Source organism: Argiope bruennichi, chromosome 6 (assembly GCF_947563725.1).
Source record: "Argiope bruennichi chromosome 6, qqArgBrue1.1, whole genome shotgun sequence".
In the NCBI taxonomy this organism is placed as follows: Eukaryota; Metazoa; Arthropoda; class Arachnida; order Araneae; family Araneidae; genus Argiope; species Argiope bruennichi.
This window is the reverse complement of record NC_079156.1, coordinates 127198845-127222867: the sequence shown is the minus strand read 5'-3', so window position 1 is coordinate 127222867 and position 24023 is coordinate 127198845. Positions and strand designations below refer to the sequence as shown.

Genomic DNA, 24023 nt, shown 5'->3' with positions numbered 1-24023 from the left:
CTCTCTCTTTCTATTACTACTTAAACCATAGATCTCATGCTTTGAGTATGTGCGTGGCCGCATTAGCTTCTATGAACACAGTCAGAATAATCTGTATTTATAAAACGCTAATGTCAAAATTGATACAAGTTTACATTTGAGGTAACAATTATGCAAATCAGTGTAAATATTTAAAAGTTTCAGTTATTAAAAAATGTTTTAAAATTTGTCTTTTTAATAATAGGCATTTATTAGTTAAGAACATTTTTCAGAATTTTGATAGTTTATAAAATTGTATATTTATTTATTTTCCTGCAGTGGATTACTTTTTCACTTTGAAATTCAAACTGTCCAGGGACTGGATTCCAATATGATTGCTCATATACACAATGAAAAGAACTGACGAAAGGCTATTAAAATAATACGTCTTTAATGTGTGACTTATTTAAAAAATATTTTCTTAGAGGAATCATAAAGATCAAGCGATGCATAAGAGATTTAATTAAAAGTAAACACAATCAATATACCCAATGAAGCAGTCGGTAGCTAAAGGTGGTTAATATGCTATAAACTAACCTTTCGATCGGTTGTGTGAAATAACTCCCTGTATATTGAATGGCTCGCATCTTAACACTTTAAATGGTTGTTCTGTCAGGAATCGAGCGGAAGATTCCGTTTATGCAGCTAGGAGCGAACACTGGTCAGCGACCCTGAAAACGGATTTGAGCCCGTATTTCCAAAGTGCTCAGAGGAGATAACTTGCTTTCCTTAATTGGGTTCTAAAGATGTACTCTCTGGCAGAAGTATTGATAATCTTATATTTGGATCATGATAAGAAAATTGCTAAGGGTTTATTTTATTTTATTTTATTTTATTTATTTATTTTTGAAATACGGCTATCTAGATGTCCTTTTGAATAACTTAAAAATACATTCAATTAGAAGAACTAAATTCTGTACTTCGTCTACTAAAAAATTTTTTTTTTTTTTTTTTTTTTTTAAGACTTATGTAAAATTTGGCCGAAAGTCATTGACAAGAAATTTGACTGTCTCCCTACTCGAGGGTGAGTAAAAACAATAAGAAAGAAATATAAAGAACTACATGAATAGAATTTTGTACACTGTTTGTGCATTTAATTTGCAGATATCTAACAAATTTTTCGAGGCCTTCGCCGTCTGTTATTCTGCGCACATTAATGCATGAATACATGATGAATCAAAAACACAACGATTTAGATAAATGAAATTTGGCATGTGTTTTTATGACAAATATAATAAATTGTGTGTGAAATTTGGCTAAATGTAATTTCTAGGCTATTTAGACGACTTCACAAGAAATCTGGGTAGCGTTTGGGAAATGCCAGTCAAAGAAAAGAAGTCCAAAAAAGCATTTTTGATTGTATTCACTAAGCGACGAATCTAAACACAAAAATTCTGTCTGTCAGCTCGAGATATTTCACCCCTATTATTGAATAATATTTGGATAATATTCAATAATTATTGAAATATAATTAAATTACAAATGAGCCCTTATTAATGTGTTTAATTTGGCTTTTAATTTAAATTGAATGCTCAGTAACAAAAACAGTGGATATTTATCTGGATATATATTAAATATTCAAAGATAACGGCATCAAACGCTGTCAAAAAAAGTAATGGAATACAAACGAATTCAAATGTTAGGCCTTGTTATTATTTCATTATTGAAAATATTAAGATATCATTTTACTTAATATATTACTATTTTTTTTTTTTTTTTTTTGAAAAAAAAATATTTTCGGCTATAATTTTTTTTTATTTATATTTATATAAAAAAATTTTATATTTATGTAAATCATATTTATGTTATATAAATCATATTTATGTTATATTATATAAATCATATTACAAGACTAATAATGTATAAATTGTTAGGTTTTTAACAAACCTAACAATGTATAAAAAATTTAATAGTTATTCATTTATTTATGTATTGTTAGCTTTCTAACAAACAGACCTCTTGCAATGCAGTTTTAGTTAGAAAAGAGCTGCACGATCGCCCAAACGAATATATGCTACTGTAGTAGGTACTATATCACCGAGTTATTTATAATTGAAATATTTTCATTTATCCACTTGAGAAAAATATTGTGTGTGGCTAAGGTGACTTAGTAGATAAAAGTTCTAATCTGGAGTTGGAGGTTATCGCGATTGAAATACCGTTCTATGATAGAATCTCTTTGTACGTGGTGGGGGCACAGTGCGCGATCATTCTGCCGCCCGTTGTCAAACTCCTCATTTTGAAGTGGTGGAGTTAAAATGCGGAGTGTTGTGGCTGTAAAAATGTGATCAAACATCAAAATGACGAAATATGACATCAAACAGTCCTCAAACAGTCATGAGCGAATGATAGTATAACTGTCCATGGGATAATCCCATGATAATCCAATTATCATAACTATTAAAAGTTTCACTCCGGAAGACGTTAACCTAATGGTTTAATCTCAAGAAGAGATCAGAAAAAAGGTAACATTTTAATAGATATGCAAGTATTTATCTTTGATATTTAGATGCATTTATAAATCCTAGTAATAAATTTCTATGGCTATTTGCAATTCTAGAATATAAATATTTGATTATTAATGCTTATATTAATTTATATGTCAAAAATTCACTCTCCAAAGAAATGATATTCTACTATGTTACCCTTCCATAAAATGGAAGGCTATTTCAGATAAACGGAAAAGAGCAATTTTTGTGACAATAAATAAGACATTAAATATAAAATGTGACATCTAATAAGTATTCTGTTCCCGGCATTAATAAATGCAAAAGATACATTAGTTTGATGGAATGCAAAGACAGTATTAGGCATTGTCTGATTCATAGTGTAAGAATAAAATAAAGAATAATATTTGAAAAGAAGAAATGTTATCAGAATGGATTATAATTGTTTAAGAAAATAAGGAACAATGTGAAAGTGGGTTAGGGCACCTCAACTATATTTTGACAATCCTTCTTCGGAAGGTGTTGTATTGTGGCCAGAATATATTTTCCGCCAATGCTGTCTCAGTGTTCAGGTCATTCAGATTTATCAGAATGCCGTAAGCCAAAATGAGGTATTCTTTCGTAGTTGCCTAAAGAGGTATGGACACGTGTTTATCTTCCTCTTTATTAACTGGAATTTCTCATCCCTTTCGTTGCATTCTTATTTGATTACGCAATTTAGCAGTTTCAGTGGCTATTCTTCCATTCAGAAGTGTAAACAAATGGGCTATTTTAATGATGAATTGATTAGAAATTTAATACTATGCCTAAAATGTTAAAATACCTAAAATTTTCTTACTTAGAAACCATAGAAAACTGGAGACATCGACACTTTACCGAGAAGACCAAATCAACCCCTTCTCCCTCATTTCCACTCATTTATGATCTAGTCGTTTGAGAAGGAAAGCCCTTTACATTAGATTTAACTTGAAACAGGTTTCAACGAGCAGACTATATTTTATTGGAATCAGTTTTCAGAGTTGAATGGTACTGTACTCGAATGCAATGCTTCGCAACCAGGTCGCTGTATTCACATTTTAAAATTGAAGTTCCGATCAAAAATTCGCTAATCTTTCCTTCAGTGTCCATGGAAACCCGAAGTCTATTCTACCACATAAATAGTCTGAAGGATGCGTTATTAAAATTATTTGAATCTCACGCAAGTTTGACAATCGATATTAGCGTTCTTACGACACGATTGAATAAACAGTAGAGCAATTCGTGTGCGTAAAGATAAACTTGAATGAAATCTACTATCACGTAAACCAACATCGCAATAGTTTTTAATAATTTCCTAAATAAATTTTTTTACGCATTGACCAAGAGTAGTAGCCACATTGACAACGTAAGGGCATATTAACTAGCACTGAAAGCAGTCGTTTATTGAATATAGGATCAATGTTTAATTAAAATTCTTGGGGTTTAAGAATGTAAAAATATTTTAATTTCAAATAATAAGCAGCTATCATTTTAAATTTAATATTTGCCTATAAGTGGAAGCATAAATAAAAATACAATAACAAAAAACATTTCATTTATAATAGAGTCTACAATTTCTGTAAACACGAGTCCAAAATGAATATGTTTCCATACCAACTCCATCAAATACTTCTAATAAACGTGTTTTACAATCATCAAACAGACTTGAATTCTAATTGCCTCTGTGTTGCAATTTTTATAAGAATGCATCTCATTCTCATTTTCATTATAGGATATTAGTGTAATATATTTTTCTATATTTTATTTAATATTATCAGTTTCCATCGTATTGTTATTAATTCTTTTCTAATTCGGATAGCTTCGATAGGATACATAATCAGAATCCCGGCTTAGAAATCGTTGAATAAAAAGCATGTAGACTGGGACAAGTGAAGATACGCTGTGCACATTCGATTTTTTGTGCTGTTTTTTTTTCTATGATCACTAGTATGATAGTCGAAATTCACACAATGCTTCAAAAATTTTTAAGTAAAATTCATAAAGACCAATGAATTCCTTCCCTGGAAAATGATACGAAGATAAGATAATTCATTAGCTTATAGGAGAAAAGATTGGAGTTGAAATGCCTCGGCATATCAACACAACACAATATTCTTCAAAACAACATGAGTTTATATTAGAAGAAAAGACATCAATATTAAAAATGTGCACATTTAAATAATTTTTAGTCCCGCATGATTAGATATCAAACATTAATTAAATGCACCAAATTTTTTCACAAATTTTAATAAAAAAATATATTTTACATTTGAACCATTGAACATGAAAATTCAGCCAAATCATAAGATCTTGACCATTATCAAAGTTTAAAAAAAGTGAAATGTTAATAAAAACAATAAATCCATCAGAATTTCACTTCAATAATGAAATAAATTAAAGTAAAATAAGTTCAAAATTTGTTAAAAACAGATGTGCAAATGCAGGTTTAAAATTTGTATTATTGAAATGATTATGCTTCGAATTTTACTATGATGTAATAATTTTTGGCTTAGGAAATTTATTGCGGAAATTTCGTTTGTTTTCAAATTAATTAAACTGCTATCAAGAAATTCAAAAACCTCGTTCCGAGCTGCCTATTCCCAACATTCGAAAATGTACATTTGCCAACGATGGGAGCTCTAATTTTCTTTTCACGTGTCACCACGCTTAGCTTTATTATTAAAAGAGGATACACAAGTCATTGAAAATGTAATTCACACTGAATTTACCGAAAGTAATCCTTTATTGCAAATTGTAACAAAGAATTTCATTAAAAAGGAAGACAAAATACAGAGACATTTGACTATGATGTCTAATATAAAAGTATTTATTAAAATATATACAAAAGTGCAATAAATATATCTTACCGAACATGATTGTTAATGTATAAATGAACTTTGCGAAATTCGTTTTTAATATCAAAAACAGAATTTAAAAATTTTCTATATTTTCCGTTTGGAAAAATACAAAGTCATTTTTTTAATGAAACATCAAGTTGAAAAATGCTTACACCAACTCAAAATCACAATGGTGCGGTCGATTATTTCAATTATTAAGCGAACCTAAGTATTTTCAGTTAAAATATCGTAACACTTACCATTATTTAAAAACGGTCTTTAGTTAGCTTTAAATATTTGCTCAAATACTCGTGAGAAACAGAATATTAAAAGTGAACAAGATTACATTTGGAAATATTTAATTAATGAAATAAAGCCAAAGTAAGGAAAAACGATTGTTTTATTGAAAGGCACATGGAACCTGCATATTTGTTTTGAACTCACTAGGATTTAAATGACTAGGATTATAAACTACTAAAAAAGTACAAAATCCCAAACTATAAATACTTAAATAAAAAGAAAATAGACCAGAAAAACATATTTTCATCGTCAGTAATCAATTAAAAATTCATAGAATTGTATATTTAAAATCTAAAAACATGCTTCGTCCAAATAGTAAAATTACAACAATGACAATTTTTTAACTCAATGAAGAATTCGAAGTACTTTCATACTAGATAAAAAAAAAAAAACATTTATCTACTTTGCAAAATAATTTCATTCGTGCTTATTCCTGTAATGCTTTTTGCAGTTGCTGCTGTTAATGAACGACATTTCACAAGCTGGACATTTATAAGGCTTTACTCCAGTGTGCGTCCTAAAATGTATATTAAGATAACCCTTATGAGCAAAACTTTTATTGCAGATATCCCACATAAAAGGCTTGTCACCTAAGTGTGTTTGATGATGAGTGATGAGATTTGACTTCTGACTGCATTCTTTTCCGCATATATTACATACATACGGCTTTTCGCCAGTGTGGGTCCTGTAATGTCGGTCGAGATGTGATTTCCGAGAGAAGTCTTTCTCACACATATCGCACTCCAAGAGTTTGTTGCCAGTGTGTGTTTGATAATTAGTTTTTAGAGTATCTTTCCTACGGTAGGTCTTAGGAAATTTCTTCTTACAAGAACAGAATCCGGAAAATCCAGCCACAGCATTGTCATCTTCCTTTTTAGAGAATGGTTCTTCAACGTTGATAAACATTTTATCGTTCTCACTGTGAGGCTTAGAATTCGTTTCAAGTGAAATATGTTCATCCATTACATTCCCTGACATAAGGATTATGCCATTGTCTAGCTCCGTACTTCCAGGTGGGAGATCAAGCTGCAAAATCAGATTTGTACGTCCAGAAATTTTATTATCATGTGAACGATCTTGTCTGATAACATATTCTAGAGAATTCGTAAAATTATTTTTATCGTTATTCAAAGCTTTCCATTTGCTGTTTTCAAGAAACGCTTTACTTTCTTCATCAGCTGTTTTATGGAAAAGATCTGATACTTGTTGTTTTTGTATGTCAACACTACCTGATCCAGAGACAATCAGGATTTTTTCATCAGTTTCACGATGGTCGTTTTCAGGTGTGTAACTGGATTCAACACTTTCTGAAGAAGTAATGCACGTTGCATTTTCATGAGTTTGAACATCAATCACCTGAGCATTCGAAATGGGATAAAAATATGAATTGTCGGAAGAATTCCTTGGTTGCTGATTACTGGAATTTTCTGGAAAAGTGTTACTTCTGTTTTCCTTTGAGGAAAGCTCTTTATCTTTTTCATTATTTTTTAAAGGATGCAAATTCAAGAATTTAGATTTTTTACTTTCGTTTTGTCGGGCATCTCGCCTTAAACAGCGAGAAATGTCATTTGAATTTTTCGTAGGTTTGTCTTTTACTTCATGAAAGTTTTCATCCGATTCTACTGGCAGTTGGGGAAAATACGTTGACTCAAATTTATTGTGAATGAAGCAAGGGTGATTCTCACGGTGTGTCATTGTATTGCCGCAACGTTGCAATGGTATTGATTCATTATTTTCATTTAGATAAAGTCCTGTCTGATAAAAAATTTTTAAATAAATTGTTATTGAAGAGAAGAACTCTCGTCACTTCTTGAATTGATTCTTTCTTAAATAACATGCTAGAGCACCTTTTCTTAAATTGAAACACTAGAGGATTCTAGTGAAGAATGCGAGACCTGATATTTAAAATCAGTCTTCACTTTATGTAATTATCTGTGATATCTTTTGATTTACCTTACTCTTCAAACCAATTTAATTAGAATAAAAAATATGATTTAGAAAGCCTCGTATTTGAATAGAGTTACGGAAGAAGACATGGGTAAGGGAAGACTTTTTTACCCTGAGGTCTGCTGTTGATTCGAATTTATTACTTTGAGTGTATTTTCATTAAACATTTGAACAATTGAAAGTTCTAAGAAGTGTAATTATGTGAAAGAAGATATAATAAGATAAGAAAGAAAAAAAAAGGGTAAGAATTTAAAATAGAAGTATGCATGCCTATGAATTAAAAATTTACTGTTCCATCTCAGTTTATTAAAAACCTCTTCTATGAGTTCATACTTTAAACTACATTAATAAGTAAGAAATGGTTTAAAATATAATGAGATTCTCTTAAAAAATTTTTAATTAAATTTTTTATGCTATGATCAAATTAGGATTTTTTGTTTATGCTTCTCATAACCCATAAGGAACGATTAAATTTCCTCTTTTATTTGCTGCCGATAAAAAAAATTCAGTGCATATTTATGATTATTTTCTTCTAAAACTTGTTTTATTGTTCATATTGTGTATGAAGGGTTATTTTGTAATGGGTCTGAGTAGAAATGTAACATCAGTAAAATAATATACGGAAAAATTTGTTTTTCTTCAATCCTTTCAGCTTTAACTATTTGGACATTTTTTTTTTCATCATGTGAAAACATGATGTTGTTTTCGTTACGGTGTTTTGAATAATTGAATCTCGAAATCGTGTAGGCAATGAATAAAACATAAATGGAAATATTCATCTTCATCTATTACATACCACCTCCTTTTACCTGTATTGCATTATTATTATGTATGCTTCTATGAAAGCAGATGCGTTTATAAAAGGTTGATGAGAGAAATAAGATTTTCGCCATAGTAATCCTACGGGGCTATAGAAGATCCCATGGAGTCATCTGCTGCGCATGCGCAGATAGTTTTCGTTATATCTCGTAAACTATATATGTTAGAGACAATGGGTTTTCACCATAGTAATCCTATGGGACTGTAGGTAGGTATGGTTTATTGGCACTAGAGCCATGTGAGGCCATACTGCGCCAGTCATATGGTTTAATTTAAGAGCACATTAATATGAACTGAATCAATCAATTATAAATTAATACCAACTAAGATAAACTGTATATAGTATAAGCGATGTAGCAATCAACTAATAAAATTTTAAAATTTATGAACCACAGAAAGAAAATAATTATGAAACGGTAAAAGTGTGATGTTAATGATACAACTCCATAAAAATGCAATAACAGACGATAAAAGGTTGAAAGGCAGTTAGATGCAAGTAAAAAGATGAATTGCTTTTAAAAATGTAAAAATATTTGGGTGGTATTTCTCACCCACCAAGTCGATTAGAGTTACGGATGATATATTGAAAAAGCTGACACGATAGCAATTGCAGGCAGAACATTCAATTAAAACATGCTTAATACTTAAATCAACATGACACGTCAGACACATTGGTGCCCTTTGGCCAAAGATGTTTGTGTATGTTTGTCAGTATAGCGCGTATATCCTATACGGAGGCGTGTTAGCTTGACATCTACCTCACGGATAGGAAGAGGTGGCCACATAGCAATGGACGGCATGACAGAGTGCAATTTATTGTGGGTCAATAAATCCCACGTTTTTTGCCAAGTTAAAACACGACACGCTAATAGTCTCTTGACATCACAGTATGGGAGTTCTTGGTTTTATCGGACTGTAGAAGACCACCCTATGAATTTATCTAGTGCGCATACGCAAATGGTTTTCGTTATATCTTGTAAACTACGTATGTTAGAAACATAAGTTTTTTTTTTCATAATAATCCTACGGGGCTATAGAAGACCCCCCCCCATGGAGTCATCTACTGCGCATGCACAGATGGATTTCGTTATATCTCGTAAACTACATATGTTAGAGACATGGGTTTTCACTTAGAAATACCCCTGAGGGTCCTCTAAACACTGAACATTTCGGATCCATTGCGCATGAGCAGTATATATTTTGCTTAATATTGTCTAAATAAATGTCGGATCGATACTATAGAGTCCCTATGGGTCTCGGGATGCCATGATGTCAACTTCCGGTGAGATTGGAAGTTGCTATATCTCGGATTCTATACAATCTAGAGACGAATGTGACCCGCCCAAACACTCGACTCCATGAATAGAGTCGAATAATATTTTAACCGAAACTCGTGCCTCGATAGGGCCTCGATAGGGTCTCGAGTTACATTTCATTTGCTCGTTTCGTTGGATAGAACTGTTAGGAATGTGTATGTTTATGAAATCCGAGATTGTATTATGTTTATTTTTTAACATTTTTTTGTAAATGTATAGTAACTTTCTTATTTTATTTCATTAACTTTTGATATGAGGTATAATTATAATTTCTACCCCGATAGCATGCTCATAAAATAAAGTAAAATGCCCCCTACGATTATAATATTCGAATCAACTTCGCATTTTACATGAGAAATTAGAAAGTAAGAATACAGTACCGGGTAAGAAAAAGTCAGTTATTAAATGAAAATAAAAAGTGTCCAATATTCCAGTCGAAACAAACAACAAGCCATCAGAGGTGGAAATTCATTTCATTTTCAAATTACAGGTGTCATCAGTCTAAGTAATTTCGTACTCTATGCTACTAATATCTATATTTTTTAAATTCTAATCTTTTAGATATTGTTGCTCTTTTACACTTTCTCAGTAAAAAATAGAAACTGCAGCGTTCTCTTTCATCCATAAATTTAGCATCTCTCCCATCACGCCCAAGCACATATTATTCATGTAAGCAAGGGAAAATGTTGGTGACTGAAACCAATTTAAGGATTTGTTCTAACAAGCTATATGTTTTTCCTTTATAAAATTCCTCATTTAACTTACTAATGACGCCTTCACCTTTCCTTTCAACAGCATCCGTTTGTTGATAGCAAACGCGATTCCCAACACACTTCCTATTAGCTTTGCATTTAAGACAACCAGAATAACATCCAGGACTTTCAACATTTAAAATAAAAGATTTACTTCAGTGTCAGAAATTATTGTTTCAACGATAAACTTCGGTATTTTTCTTCCGAAATTCATTCCAGTTTTACTTAAATTTTCAACCTCTTCCGCAGATTTTTTTTACACAAGAGTTCACACAACTGGACGTTTCATCCCCATGAAAAGATCCCATCAAAAATGCTTCTTTTACACTTATTATGCAATCTAATAGAAGTCATGAAATATTTTTTGAGGTTTTTGAAAGATGCAAACCATTGAAATTTACTGCTGTATCTATAATTCATGAGGCTATTGCTGTAACAGTGACACTTTTTTAAGTTCTTTATCTTGTCCAAAGGGAAAGAAACTGTAGATCACTAAAACAATAATGAACTTTCCAAATTTTTAATAAGTGTACTTTTTTAAAACAATTTTTCAATTTAAAATTAAATAACAGATTTTAAAGATACTAACTTAGATATTCAAAATATTTTTAATAGGCATGTCCAGTTTGTAAGTTTTATTTTAATTTCATTCCCATTTATATTTCTATCTGTTTTCATCGTTTGAATAAATTTTTGTTTGCAATGTAAACATTTTCAACTCAATAGGAAAACTAATTTAAACTAGATTCATTTCATTTCAAATCGTCATAATTGAAATTGCTGTCTGCTTCCCATAACCGTTAAGAAATGATCCATTTTCCTTTTTATTTTTTCTCGATAAAATATTTTACAATGAATATTTATGATAATTTTATTTTATATTTATGAATATTTATGATTATTGATACAATTTTTCAATGAAAGGCACCATTCATTGTAGGTTTAATGAATATGAATTAATGATAGCCTTGTGGGAGTTTAAAAAAGAATTTAATGCTGAATATAGAATTAGATACTTGTGCAGAAAATGTTTATACGTACACAAAACAACTCTGCAGTTCCTAAAAATCTGCAGATGTCGTCGTTTGGACACTTTGGAAATTTTATTCACCACCTGTAGGAGGAGCATATGTCATTCAAATATCTAACATTAAGTTCCTCATTACAACAGGCAGGAAAAAGAAGTCACATTTTTTAAATGAGTGAATCCAGTTTGTAGCAAATTTATGTCGAATATGACAGATTTCAACAGCTTTTATTACTTTTATTATACATATTAAAAACTAATTGCTTTTATGTTTCTTTCTCCTTTATTTAAAATTAATACTTCCTTTTGCAAGAAGTTTGTACTTTGATATTTTTCTTTATGACTAAGAAAAGCATCTGCGATTTATATTAAATCGCATTATAATGTCTTTTAAAATCTTGCACTGCATGTCAGCAAAGTCACAGGTCAGCATTCAGAAAGAAACAAAAATTAGTCTCTCAGTTTTTTATTTACCACTTTCTGCCGATAATTCTCTTCTTTTAATCTTACTTGCAGGTTGGATAGCTCATCTAACGGCTCAAGATGTAATTCCAACCTCATACCATTTTCACCCTATTCCTTTAAGGTAATAATTCTTCTATTACCTGCCAACATTTCATCATGCCAAATTGATTCTGAATGCGATCTAATTTTGTAGTGTTTTCTTTTGTAAATATAAATAAGATAATAACAGTGGTCAGTGGTCATGATTCAAAATTTTATTTATAACTTAAAGGAAAGAAAAACTATGAGTGAATTTTGTAAATGATGCTCTTTGCATAAAGTAAGTTTTAGAAGGAAATACGGATCTTAAATAAATCCGTTAGGAGTTTCTTTTGAATTCAAAGATTTGCTTTAAAACATCAATATCAGTATCAGAGAAAACACATTTTGACAAATCATTTTATCCTTTTCTAACGATTAAATCATGTCACAGAGTGACAATCACTCAAAAAATTAAAAGTGTCAATTGAATCATTTATTCTGTTTTCTTAAAATTTTATTCAATTTTAACATAATAAAGCGAATGAGTATTCATTTACTAATTATAAATTGAGATATTAATTTGTATTTTATCTGTATTTTAACCGCATGGTTCTAATTCGGAAAATCATTTGTATAAAAAATATACAAGAAATCGTCTAACAATTCATATCTTTGCTTGATGGTCCAAGAATGGGATTTGAGGCTTGATGAGGTCCCGAAGATTTTCTTTCGGTTGGTGTGCCAGGAAATTCGTAGTCCCTCGCGAGTCCACAGATGTCGATCTTCTCCTTTGGTTTCTTCTCTTCAACATTTGGCGATTCCTCGACGCCTGAAGAGCAAATAATACTTTTTGACTTTTTTCTCACCTTTATCGTAATCATCTATATTAAAAGAAAATTCAAATCTAGCAATAAAGCCCTTGATATACTATTTAACTATATCAAGGGCAAGAATGTTAATGAGACAGAAACAAAGCTAATTTAAATTTTTGCTACTAATGGACATTTAATTTCCCATTTAACTGATTATAAAATATTTTAGGTAACATGGAAAAATTTCATTAAGTTCCTTTAAAAATTAATTGTTAACGAACAATTTTTGTCTTTAAATTCCAGTTTTCCTTCAATAAATAATAATAGATTCAATGCACCAAGTGCAAACCCAAGGCACATGTACTGTTTGCTGTCGGAAGAACAAAATTTAATATCGATATCTATTGAAATAACTAAAATGTCATCAAGAAAGAAAGATAATTTTAAAAAATATATAAATTGATTCATTTTGTAAATGGAGTGGTTATTGAATAATTTTAATTTCCTAATTTTGCGGTTTTATAAAGTAAAACCTGTTTTGGCCTATTTTTAGAAACCGTTCGTATGAAATAAAAACTTTTACGGTCAATTTTATTCAACTCAACCACAATTCCGATTGCTGTAGTGGCAGTCCGGTTATTCAGTTTTTTTATCCGTGCCCCTTCGGGCGCGTCGAGGAATCAGTGTTATGTTTTGATACCTACATCAGATCGTCTGCTAGTCCTCCTGACACTTTGATCATTTTCCTTAACTGGTTCCTTATTGTCTGGTGAGAAGACAGAATGTGCAATTAAAATCGCAATTTAAGAAATAGTTTTATTTAAAAATATTCGTTGCGTTGTACACTCTAAGGAACTCATAAAAGGCATTTTATATATATTAAAAGACTGCCGTTTGGTCACTTTAATGAAAAGAAATAAAATAGTAATTAAAAGAAATCAAGATTTCAATTTATTCCAGAAGTATAATAACATAGGCGCAATGCTTTGATTAATTATAAAACTTAAAATTTTCGCTACATTTAAATTATATTTAATGAAGGAAAATTGCATTAAAAACGTGCTAGAGCATCTACCTTAATTTTAAGATTGTTATCCTATTCTAATATAATATCTGACATCTAAGGTTTAAAACGAGCCTTCGATTGGTGTAATTTTCTGCGAAGCTTTTTAAATTTTCCTAATTTGCAAAATTAGTACAAAAAGTAATTATTAAAAAAATTATATTAATTAAACAGATTTTGTTTAGAAAACACTGGATACGAGATATCCTTGATCGAAATTCGTCGTTTTGCATCTGTCTTGTTAATCCATTTCAATAATTAATTAAAAAAAGTCTTAATAGAATACTTTTTATTTCTTTATATAACAAGATGTAAAAATAGAAGCGTATCTCTAAAATATTAAATATATATATATATATATATATTTGCCTATTCAAAAAAATATTCTGTGCTTTATAAACAATCGTAAGTTCAACTGAAAAAATATAATTTGAAATAGATCAAATTAATGCTAATCAATTTTTATATCAGATTTTATTTAAAGATCACCTTAGAATTGACGCGGAATATCACCTTACTATCTTCTAGGAGTTTGATTCGAAGGAATGTTGCAAAAAATATCTAATCAATTCAAGGAGATAAATTTTAAGGTCAAATAATTCTGCCAGTAAATCGAAGAAACTATAAAAATTCAAATATATTTCTTTATGAAAAACGCACGCACACATTTCATGCATAACCTCATGCATCATATATATGAATTTAACACCAAGGTTTAATGCAATTTAGTTGAATTAACAATGACACAGAAAAGAAAACCTCTGAAAAGACAATTTCAAATTTACTCGGATTCTGTTCAAAAATTAAATAATAAAATAATTTTATAATTTTATCAAATTACAATGTATTTTTAATTACAGCCAAAATTCTAATCTAAAAAGTAAATACACATCTTTTATATGCCGACCAAAAAATTTCCAACAAATCATTGTTGCTTTTAACATTCATCAGTTTTTTCAATAACCAGATTGCTCACAAATGCATTATTCTGATAACAGGAATATAATATCTGTAGCTTAAACCCTGAAAAATGTGTTTCCTTGCATTCAATTTATCACTAGCACGTTGCTATATCACTAATGAGCTGGTTGAAATCCAAGTGATGCTTAAAAGACTTTCAAGTTAAATACATATAGCCCAGTTAAGGCATTCCCAGGAAAATGATTCGAAGAAATGATAATTCATTAATGTTTAGGAGACAAGAATGAAGATAAAATGCCTCGGCACATCAGCACAATACAATATTCTTCAAAACATGGTGAGATTATATTATAAGAAAATGTAGCCGTATTAAAGTTATGTCTCTTAAAATTGTTTTCAATCCCGATAATAGTTTAACGATGCTATATAACTAATATGCTCGTCGAATCAAAGCGATGCTTAAAAGACTCTCAAATTGAACACATAAAGACCAATGAATTCATTCCCAGGAAAATGACTCGAATATATAGAATTAGTTAGCTTTGAGGGGAAATGGCTAAAGATCAAATAACCCGGCACATCAACACAAAACAATTGTCTTTGAAACTAGATGAAATTATATTAAGAGATAGGGCAACAGTATTAAAAATGGGTACAATTAAATAATTTTAGGTGCCGCATGATTCGAAACAAAACTTTAATTATAATTACAAAAAAAAAATCTACAAAAATTTTTATAAAAGACTACCTTACATTAAAAAAAAAAAAAAAACACAACACGCAAAATCCGCCGAATCATAATAATTTGAACATTAGCAATAGAAAAATACAAGATAAAAAGTTAAGAAAAATGAAAATAATCAGATTTTCACTTCAACAATGAAACATATTAATGCAAAATAAGTTTAAACAAGTTTGTTTAATGTGTTAAAAATAGAAAATACAATGACGCGTTTAAAACTTATCATTGAAATGATCATGCTTCGAATTTTGGTATGTTTAAAAACAATTTTTTTCATTGGAAATTTATTGTCTAAATGATGTGTGTTTTAAAATTAATTAAATTGCTACCCAACATTTCAAAAACACCGGTTGGTCCTTCAAATTCCCCACATTGAAAATGTATATTAGACAAATTTGCAAATTTTGCAATTCATGCATGTGTCAACTCACATGTTTATCTTAAGTACCAAAAAGGATTACACAAATCATTGGGAAAAACTGCTATTGAATTTATTTATTTCATTGAAAATGACTACAAAGAATTTCTTATAAAGAAAAACAATATATCACAGAGATATTGATATTTTAGGTCTAATATAAAAATATTTATTAACTTTTTACAAAAATGCATTAAATATCTCTTGTAGAGAACGATTTTCAAGATATGAAGAACGGTACTCCTTGCGAAATTCTTCATTAATATTAAAAATATATTTTTGTTTTATCTATATTTTTCAATTGCAGCAAATATTATTCATTAAGAAAACATCAAATTAAAAAAAGTGTTGCTTGCATTAATTTATCGATTATTACAATTATTTAACGCACTCAAGTAATTTTTTCAGTTAAAATATCGTTTTACGTATCATTATTTAAAACCAATACTAAGTTAGCATTAAAATGTTTTCCGAAATACTCTAAAAAGCTATAAATAAAACGGTAGATACCATTAAATTTGGAAATATTTAATATTGAGCGAAAATCAAAACCAAAATAATTTTATTTGAAGAGAGGATAAAATGAATTTTTAATATAAATGTGTTAAAATTTTTATTAGGATTTGAAAAATATAAGCAATATTCATACACCAGATATAAATGCATTTGAACTGAAAATATATTTTCCTTGTCAATTATTAATAAAATACAATAATCTTATGATTTCTGTATCAGTAAATATACTTCGTCAAAGGAATAAAATTCATACAGTAAATTTAAAAATAAAATTATAACAACTTTCACTTAAAATTCCTTAATTCTATAAAATTTCGATAAAGAATGTAAAAAAAAATTTCGTGGAAGTGTAAAATAATTATTTCTGTAATTTGCTGATTACTTTCACCCGTGCTTTCTTCTGTGATGCTTTTTACAATCGCTGTTGTGCGCGAATGTCATTTCACAATCTGGACATTAATAAGGTTTTTCTCCCCCGTGTGTCCTCACATATTAAAATTGTTTAAATTCGGCTAAGAATGTAAAATAGTTCCATACAAGATTAAAAGAATTATTTCGGTAGTTTACAAGTTGATTTCACTTATGCGCGCTCCTCTGATGGAAATTACAATTGCTGCTGGTCGTGAAAGCTTTTCCACAAAATGGACACTTGTAAGGTTTTTCTCCAGTGTGGGTACGAGCATGTGTTTTAAGAGTACCCTTTTGAGCGAAAGCTTCATTACAAACATCACATACAAAAGGCTTTTCTCCAGTGTGGGTACGAGCATGTGTTTTAAGAGTACCGTTTCGAGCGAAAGCTTCATTACAAACATCACATACAAAAGGCTTTTCGCCAGTATGAGTCCTAACATGATTCTTAAGATTACACTTTCGAGCAAAACCTTTATTGCAGATGTAGCACACAAAAGGTCTCTCACCGGTATGGGTTCGATGATGTCTGTCGCGATCTGTTTTTTGAGTAAATTCTTTTCCGCATACATCACATGCATAAGGCGTTTTGCCCGTGTGGGTTATGTAATGTAGGTTGAGACCTGATTTTTGAGAGAACTGCTTCTTGCATATATCGCGCTTCTCGCTAGTGCGTGTTCGATAATTCGTTTTAGGAGTATCTTTCTTACAAGAGTTCTTAGGAAATTTCTTCTTACCAGAACAGAATCCGGAAGGACCAGCTACAGCATTGTCATCCTCCTTGGTAGAGATAGGTTCCTTCAAGTCGGTACTCCATTTCTTCTTATTATTGTGACCTTGAGAATGCATTTCAGGTGAAATATTTTTATGATTTAAACACTCTGAGACATTCTTCAAAATCAAATTTTCATTTCCAGAAATACTTTTACTTTCTGAATGACCTGTTTTGACGACACATTCTAGAGAATCAATAAATTTTTTTTTATCGTAATTCAAAGTTTGCCATTTGCTATTTTCAAGAGAAGTTTTATATTCTTCATCAGTTGTTGCATAGAGCAGGTCTGATACACCTGATGCACTTTGATTTTGTATCTGAAAACCACTTGACCCGGCTGAAACTGTCGTCTCTTCATAAGCTTCACGATGGACGATTTCAGGTCTATGAGCAGATTCAATGTTTTCTGAAGAAGCTGTAAAAGATGTGTTTTCTTTGCCTTGCACTTCCGTCCCCTGAGCATCTGAAATGCGATAAAAATAAGAAATATCACAAGGATCACTTAGTTGTGCATTGTCGGAGCACTCTGCAGAAATCCTGGACTTGTTTACTTTTGGAGGAAGCGGCTTAAATTCTTCATTATGTTGATACAGCGATAAATTGATTAGCTCAGATTCTTTATTTTTGTTTTGCAGGAAAGATTGACGTAAATACAAAGAATTCTCATTCGAATTTTCCGTACATTTGTCTTTGGCTTCTTCATTATCTTCATCTGAATTGCCTGTCGTTGGCAGTGAATACACGTTGTCATCATTCTTATAAAATACGCAAGGATTATGCTCACCGTAAGTCAGTACTCTGCGACAAATTTGGCAAAAGTATCGAGCCATTAATTTCCAACAAAAATAAAATTCCGACTTATCAAATTTTTTTAAATAATTCTTAAATAGTTGAAAAACGTAGATTTTCTTGTCTTCTACAGTTTAATGCTGTAAACGTTGTTGATGAGATTTACATTTGGTACTTATGGTTATAGTTATAGTATATTCAACGATGAATAAATTATGAATGTTTCATTTATTAAATAACGTGCTAGAGCCCTTTGCCATAAATTCAAATATCCAGTGTCTAATATTTAAAATCCACATTCTCTTCATGTGTTTATTTGTGATATCCTTATCTTAATCTAGATAGCAACTGAGTTAAAACAAAAATAAATATTATGATCTAGAATGCCTATTACCCTCACAGAGATAGCGTAGAAACCTAGAAAAAGGAAGATTGTTTTTAACCTGAATACCACGATTGATTCGAAGTTATTACTTTGAGTGTATATTGATCTTTCATTTCAACAATCAAAACTCCTGTCAGGCAAAATATATCTGTCTATGAAAATAGGTATTATAAAAAAAATAAAAAATAAAGGGCATGAATCAGATTTTAAAATAGAAATATACTGTCCATAAATTGAAAATTTACCCTAAACGAACTTTTACCAGAAACGTTTCTATGATTTTTTCCCTCTTAATGTACTAGCAAATAGGAAAACATTTAAAATTCCACGAAATTCAGTTAATTGATATTTTAATAATATTTTCATAATAAAATCAATTTCTTTTTTCTTTTTCCTTTTTCTCATAATTATTGCAGAAGATTTGATTTGCATTTATTTTGAGTGAATAGAGATACAATCGAATGCATTTTCATAGTCATTTGCTTGTAACTTGTAATTCTGTTATTATATTATATATAAAAGACTGTTTTAGAATGGAAAGTATAATATCAGTAAAATGAAATTCGAATTTTTTTTTATTTCTTGAATCTTATCAATTTTGATCGATTAATCTTTTCTATTTCAAAGCTTTCACAAGAATACTTTAATGCTCATTAAGGGTCTACTCAAGTGCTTGCCTCTTTATTAGACCGTAATCTTAAATTAGGATTTCCTTTCAAAATAGACTTAGCTTTTGTTTAAAGTCCGATATTATTGCATGAAAGTTTAAACATCAAACCTATTCAGATTTTGTCCTTTGTTATGCATTTTAATTTTAAATTTCTTAAATTAAATGAATTCGGTATTTAAAAGAGCGCAGGAATGCATGATGGCGGGAAATTTTGATTTTCTACAATCTTATCTACAAGTGGATCAATATTCAGCATGTAAAATATTATATAGCATAAAAGAGAAATAACAATGCAAAGTATGGAAAGATAGGACGCTGTTAGATGAAATTATTGCGATAATTAGTTTATTTTCTAATATCAAACAAAATTTAATTTACAGCATGAAAATGATGAGATGGTATTAATAGCAAAAATGTGTGCATGTGTGATGTAATATTTTTTTTTTTAAATCTGAATCCTCCCGTTGGTTAAGATATTAAAATATAATTATACATGTATATTAAATAAAGGCTTACATTTTATTAAAATTATTTTCTATGAATGTAATCACTCAACTGCACTAATAGCTATGAAATGGTTTGAATTCCAATAAGATTCTGTTAAAAAAACTATTTATCGCAATATTTTAAAGATTAAATTAAGATTTTTTGTTTATTTCGTCACCCCATAAACAAAAAGAAGCGATTCGGTTTTCTATTTATTTTCTGCTGATAAAAATAAATTTCAATGCATTTTTATGATTATTTAATTCTAAGTTATATTTCAGTAATCAGATTGTGTCTGAAGAATTATTTTCGAATGGGACTGAGAAGCAATACAACATCAGTAAAATAAAATCCGGAAACAAATCTTGCAATTCTTTTATCTTGAACAGTTTGGGATTTTCTATTTCAAATATTTCACCAACATAAATATTGTTGTTGATTAACAGTTCACATCATTTGATCAATGTTCGAAATTAAAAGACCCAGAAGATTAATTAGAAGGACAGAAGATAGATTTTTCCTGAAAGAATATTTAATTTCTTATAAATAAGATGGTGAATATTCTTACATAATTCCCACTTTTTTTTCTGAAAAACAAAGATGATGCAACATATTTTCAAGAAAAGGATATCCGGTATTCATTGCATGAAAATAAAATCATAATGTTGATTGCATTTTAAGTCTAGTTCCAAGGTTTCAAAACAAACGCAACTTATATGGATTAACACCTTTTGAATTTCACAAATGCTAGGAAATATAATGAGACAAATTCAGTGATCAAAACACAAACTCAATAACAAGTAATAATCTTCTGTTGTGTTCAAATACTCTTCAAAAACAGCACAGTATTGTTCAGTTGAAGACGCCATTCATTGCAAGCATAATGAATATAAACGAATGACAGCCTCGTGGAACTTTAAACGAGAATTTAATATTGAATATAGAATCAGATTCTATAACAAGAAATATTTATACGTACACGAAACTACTGCATAGTTTCTAATAATGAAAAATCCTGGTTTGGAATCTTTGGAAATTTTATTCACTACTTGTAGGAGGAGAAAGAGTCATTCAAATGTCTAACATTAAGTTCCCATCAAAACAAGAAGAAAAAATGCACATTATAAAAACGTGTGAATCATGTTTGTAGCAAATTATGTCGTATGGGACAAAATGAAACAGGTTTTATTCCTTTTGTGATCAATATTGAATACTGATTGTTTTTATGTTTTCCTTCCATTCAGTTTCAAATTGAATGCTTCCTTTTTGTAAGAAATTTTATACTTTTCCTTTTCTTCTTCCGAAATTTGTTTTCAATCATGGAATAATGTATTTCAAATCCATGCACCATTAGGCCCCCACAATCACCATCGGCGTTCAGAAAAGAAAAGAAACAATTTTTCCTTCTCCTCATTTATTTATTTACAATTTTTTGCCGATAATTTTCTTTTAGCATTTCCACCAGGGTGCATAGCTCATTTAACCCTTTGTACTCGTAAAATAATTCGATACGTAATTATTCATTTAATACAAAAACTTGTTTATTGCTCCGAAATATAAGTATATATAATTTTTTAAGTCGAATTTTCCCGTTTACTTAATTTGCATCTTATTATTCTGCAGGTATTTTTAATAAGCAAAATTAAATAAATAAATAAAACGTCAAAATGATGGGCCGTTTTGAATGGTGAGTGAGAGTCAATATCCGAGTGCAAAGTGTTAAAGTCTCAGAAGCTAATTTCAACCTCTTATCATTTCCAGTCTGTAATTTAAGGTCTTGTTTTTTCCTGTTATTTGCCAACATTTCTAATACCAGCTGATTATTTTCTTTCATCGTGTCAAATTGCATCTGAATGCAGACTAATTTTCGAATGGAGTTTTTTGTACAGATAAATAAGACACTAACATTGGTCAGCACTCATGTTTCAAAATTCCATTTATCATTGAAAAAAAATGAGAACTGCTCATAAATTTTGTAAATGGTGAACCTGGCATAAAGTAAATTTTAGAAACAAATACAGATCTTGAATAAATGAGTAAGAAGTTTTTTTTTAATTGAAATATTTGCTTTAAAATTTGAAGACGAGCGGAAGAAATAAACCGTGTAATAATATCCTTGACCAATCCTTCTAAGATGAGAAGATGATGCATGCAGTGTCACAATTTATGATTAGGTTTATTTACTGCTCATAAGTTCATTTCAATGAATTGAATATTTACATGGAATTCCTAAAATATGGATTTCATTGTTTTCAATATGCATTCGAATCAATAAGGGAAGCAGAACATCAAAATTGAATACAATCTAGAAACTAAAGGCAGGGTGTTGAAAATAAAAGAAAAGGAACGATGTCCTTCTGACCAATGTTGCGTAACATCGAACCTTTAGTTATATGAAAACAGTGATGGCAGTTCTTATTTCCGAGCAGATGTTTTAATTTCGAAACATAATTTTCATTTTTAAAGATTCAAAATTTTTTTTCTACAATTCATTTAGTTTTAATCGAGTTAAATGTGTCATAGGAGCAAACAAACTCGATAATTGCAGTAAAATGCATGAAATTCAATATTACAAGAAGACGCATTTATGTGTGCTTTGATTTGCATTAATCTAATGTCATCAAAAGTAGCATTATAAACTGCTCTCCCATAGCCTAAAGAGCAAACTTTTCTATAATGTCTGAAACATCTCAAGAATGGAAGTTAGCTTACTACGCAAGTACCAAGAAAAGACGATTTCAATAAGAATATAAAGGTATCTTCAGTTTAAAAATTTAAAACCACTATTGATAGTATCATCGCCATGCGATTATTTTTCAATTTTTTAAATTAATACTATCTGTCGTGATTTCAAATTACAAAATCTATCATTTTTCGAATTCGATTCATAACAAAACAATCCGAATGGATTTTTACCATAGAATCACAATTAATTTCTTCATTTGCTGCAAAAGTAATCGTTTTTATAACAGATATTTCTTGATATATTTTCCACAATTACTAAAGGGACTTCTTTGATTTCGGTATTAACTTTTGTATGCAATTTTCAAATTCGAAAAGACTGACATTATGAAGCTTAAAACGCATTATCACGTAATGTGACATGTATGAGCCCATTTCCCTTTTACTATACATTTTGAATGCCATATATTTCGACAAACAAATTAAATTAGAAAACTGAACTGTTTGGTGTGATTAAGAAATACTTCAATAGTTTCAACAATGAGCATTCTTACATACACTTGAAAGCAAAAAATATTAATATATTAAGATGAATCCCAAGTTTCCTGTAAATCCAAATTTCTGGTCTTGTGTAAAGTAAAAACTGTCTGAATTCTATGGGTTTGTAATTATTTTAAGTTATCCAATCAGCGTGGCCATCTATTATATTCCTTAGATATATATTTGTTAAATGCCTCTAATCTTTTAGATATCGTTGCTCGTTCTCTATAGGAGATACGCACATTATCCGTAATCTCCTCTTTCATCCATAAATTCAACATCTTTTCCATCACATCTAAGCATACATTATCCCTGAAATCAAGGGAAATATTGGTGACCAGACACCAGTTAGGGATTTCTCCTGATAAGCTGTGTGTTTGTCGATTATAAAATTCCTCGTTCAGCTTATTAATGCTATCTTCATCTCCTCTTTCGACAGAATGAGTTTCTGGTATGCAAACGCGATTCCCAGCAGACTTCCCCTTAACCGTGTTTACAAATTAACCATTATTATTAGTAGAGATTACAGAAATCGATGAAAATAAAACTGGCATTGAAACAACTGAATTTTTTTCATAGAAAATGACCACAGAAATTCTTGAAAAGAAGAAAAAAACTATCACAGGTACATTGGAATCTTTTGCATAATATAAAATTATTTTTCAGAAGCATTCACAAAGTGCATTAAATGTCAGTTATAAAGGAAAATTTTAAATATTTAAAGAAATGAATATTTATTATAATTTGTCATTTATAGAAAAAAACTAATGTTTCATTATATCTTTGCTGATGGTAAAATCCCATGAAATGTTTGGAATTAATGCAAATACTTGGTATTGTTTATAGTAA

General features: G+C 29.9%; 2 protein-coding genes across 2 annotated transcripts; both read right to left on the bottom strand.

Annotated features, from left to right (window-relative positions):
- Window positions 1–6037: 6037 nt before the first annotated feature.
- LOC129972018 (zinc finger protein 585B-like) lies at window positions 6038–9186 on the bottom strand. The gene is made up of 2 exons (XM_056085999.1): window positions 9145–9186; window positions 6038–6976 (listed from the first exon to the last, which is right to left on the bottom strand). The coding sequence occupies exons 1-2, from the start codon at window positions 9184–9186 to the stop codon at window positions 6038–6040; spliced, it is 981 nt and encodes a 326-aa protein (XP_055941974.1).
- Window positions 9187–16672: 7486 nt separating this feature from the next.
- Window positions 16673–18452, bottom strand: LOC129972017 (oocyte zinc finger protein XlCOF7.1-like). The gene has a single exon (XM_056085998.1). The coding sequence runs from the start codon at window positions 18450–18452 to the stop codon at window positions 17016–17018; it is 1437 nt and encodes a 478-aa protein (XP_055941973.1). The 3' UTR covers window positions 16673–17015.
- Window positions 18453–24023: the final 5571 nt, after the last annotated feature.

Coding starts and splice junctions, on each gene's coding strand:
- LOC129972018 (XM_056085999.1), bottom strand. CDS start 9,186: ATGCCGTCCATTGCTATGTGGCCACCTCTTCCTATCCGTGAG. Junction 6,977..9,144: donor CACCTCTTCCTATCCGTGAG/GTAGATGTCAAG, acceptor TCGAATGCTCAG/GTGATTGATGTTCAAACTCA.
- LOC129972017 (XM_056085998.1), bottom strand. CDS start 18,452: ATGGCTCGATACTTTTGCCAAATTTGTCGCAGAGTACTGACTTACGGT.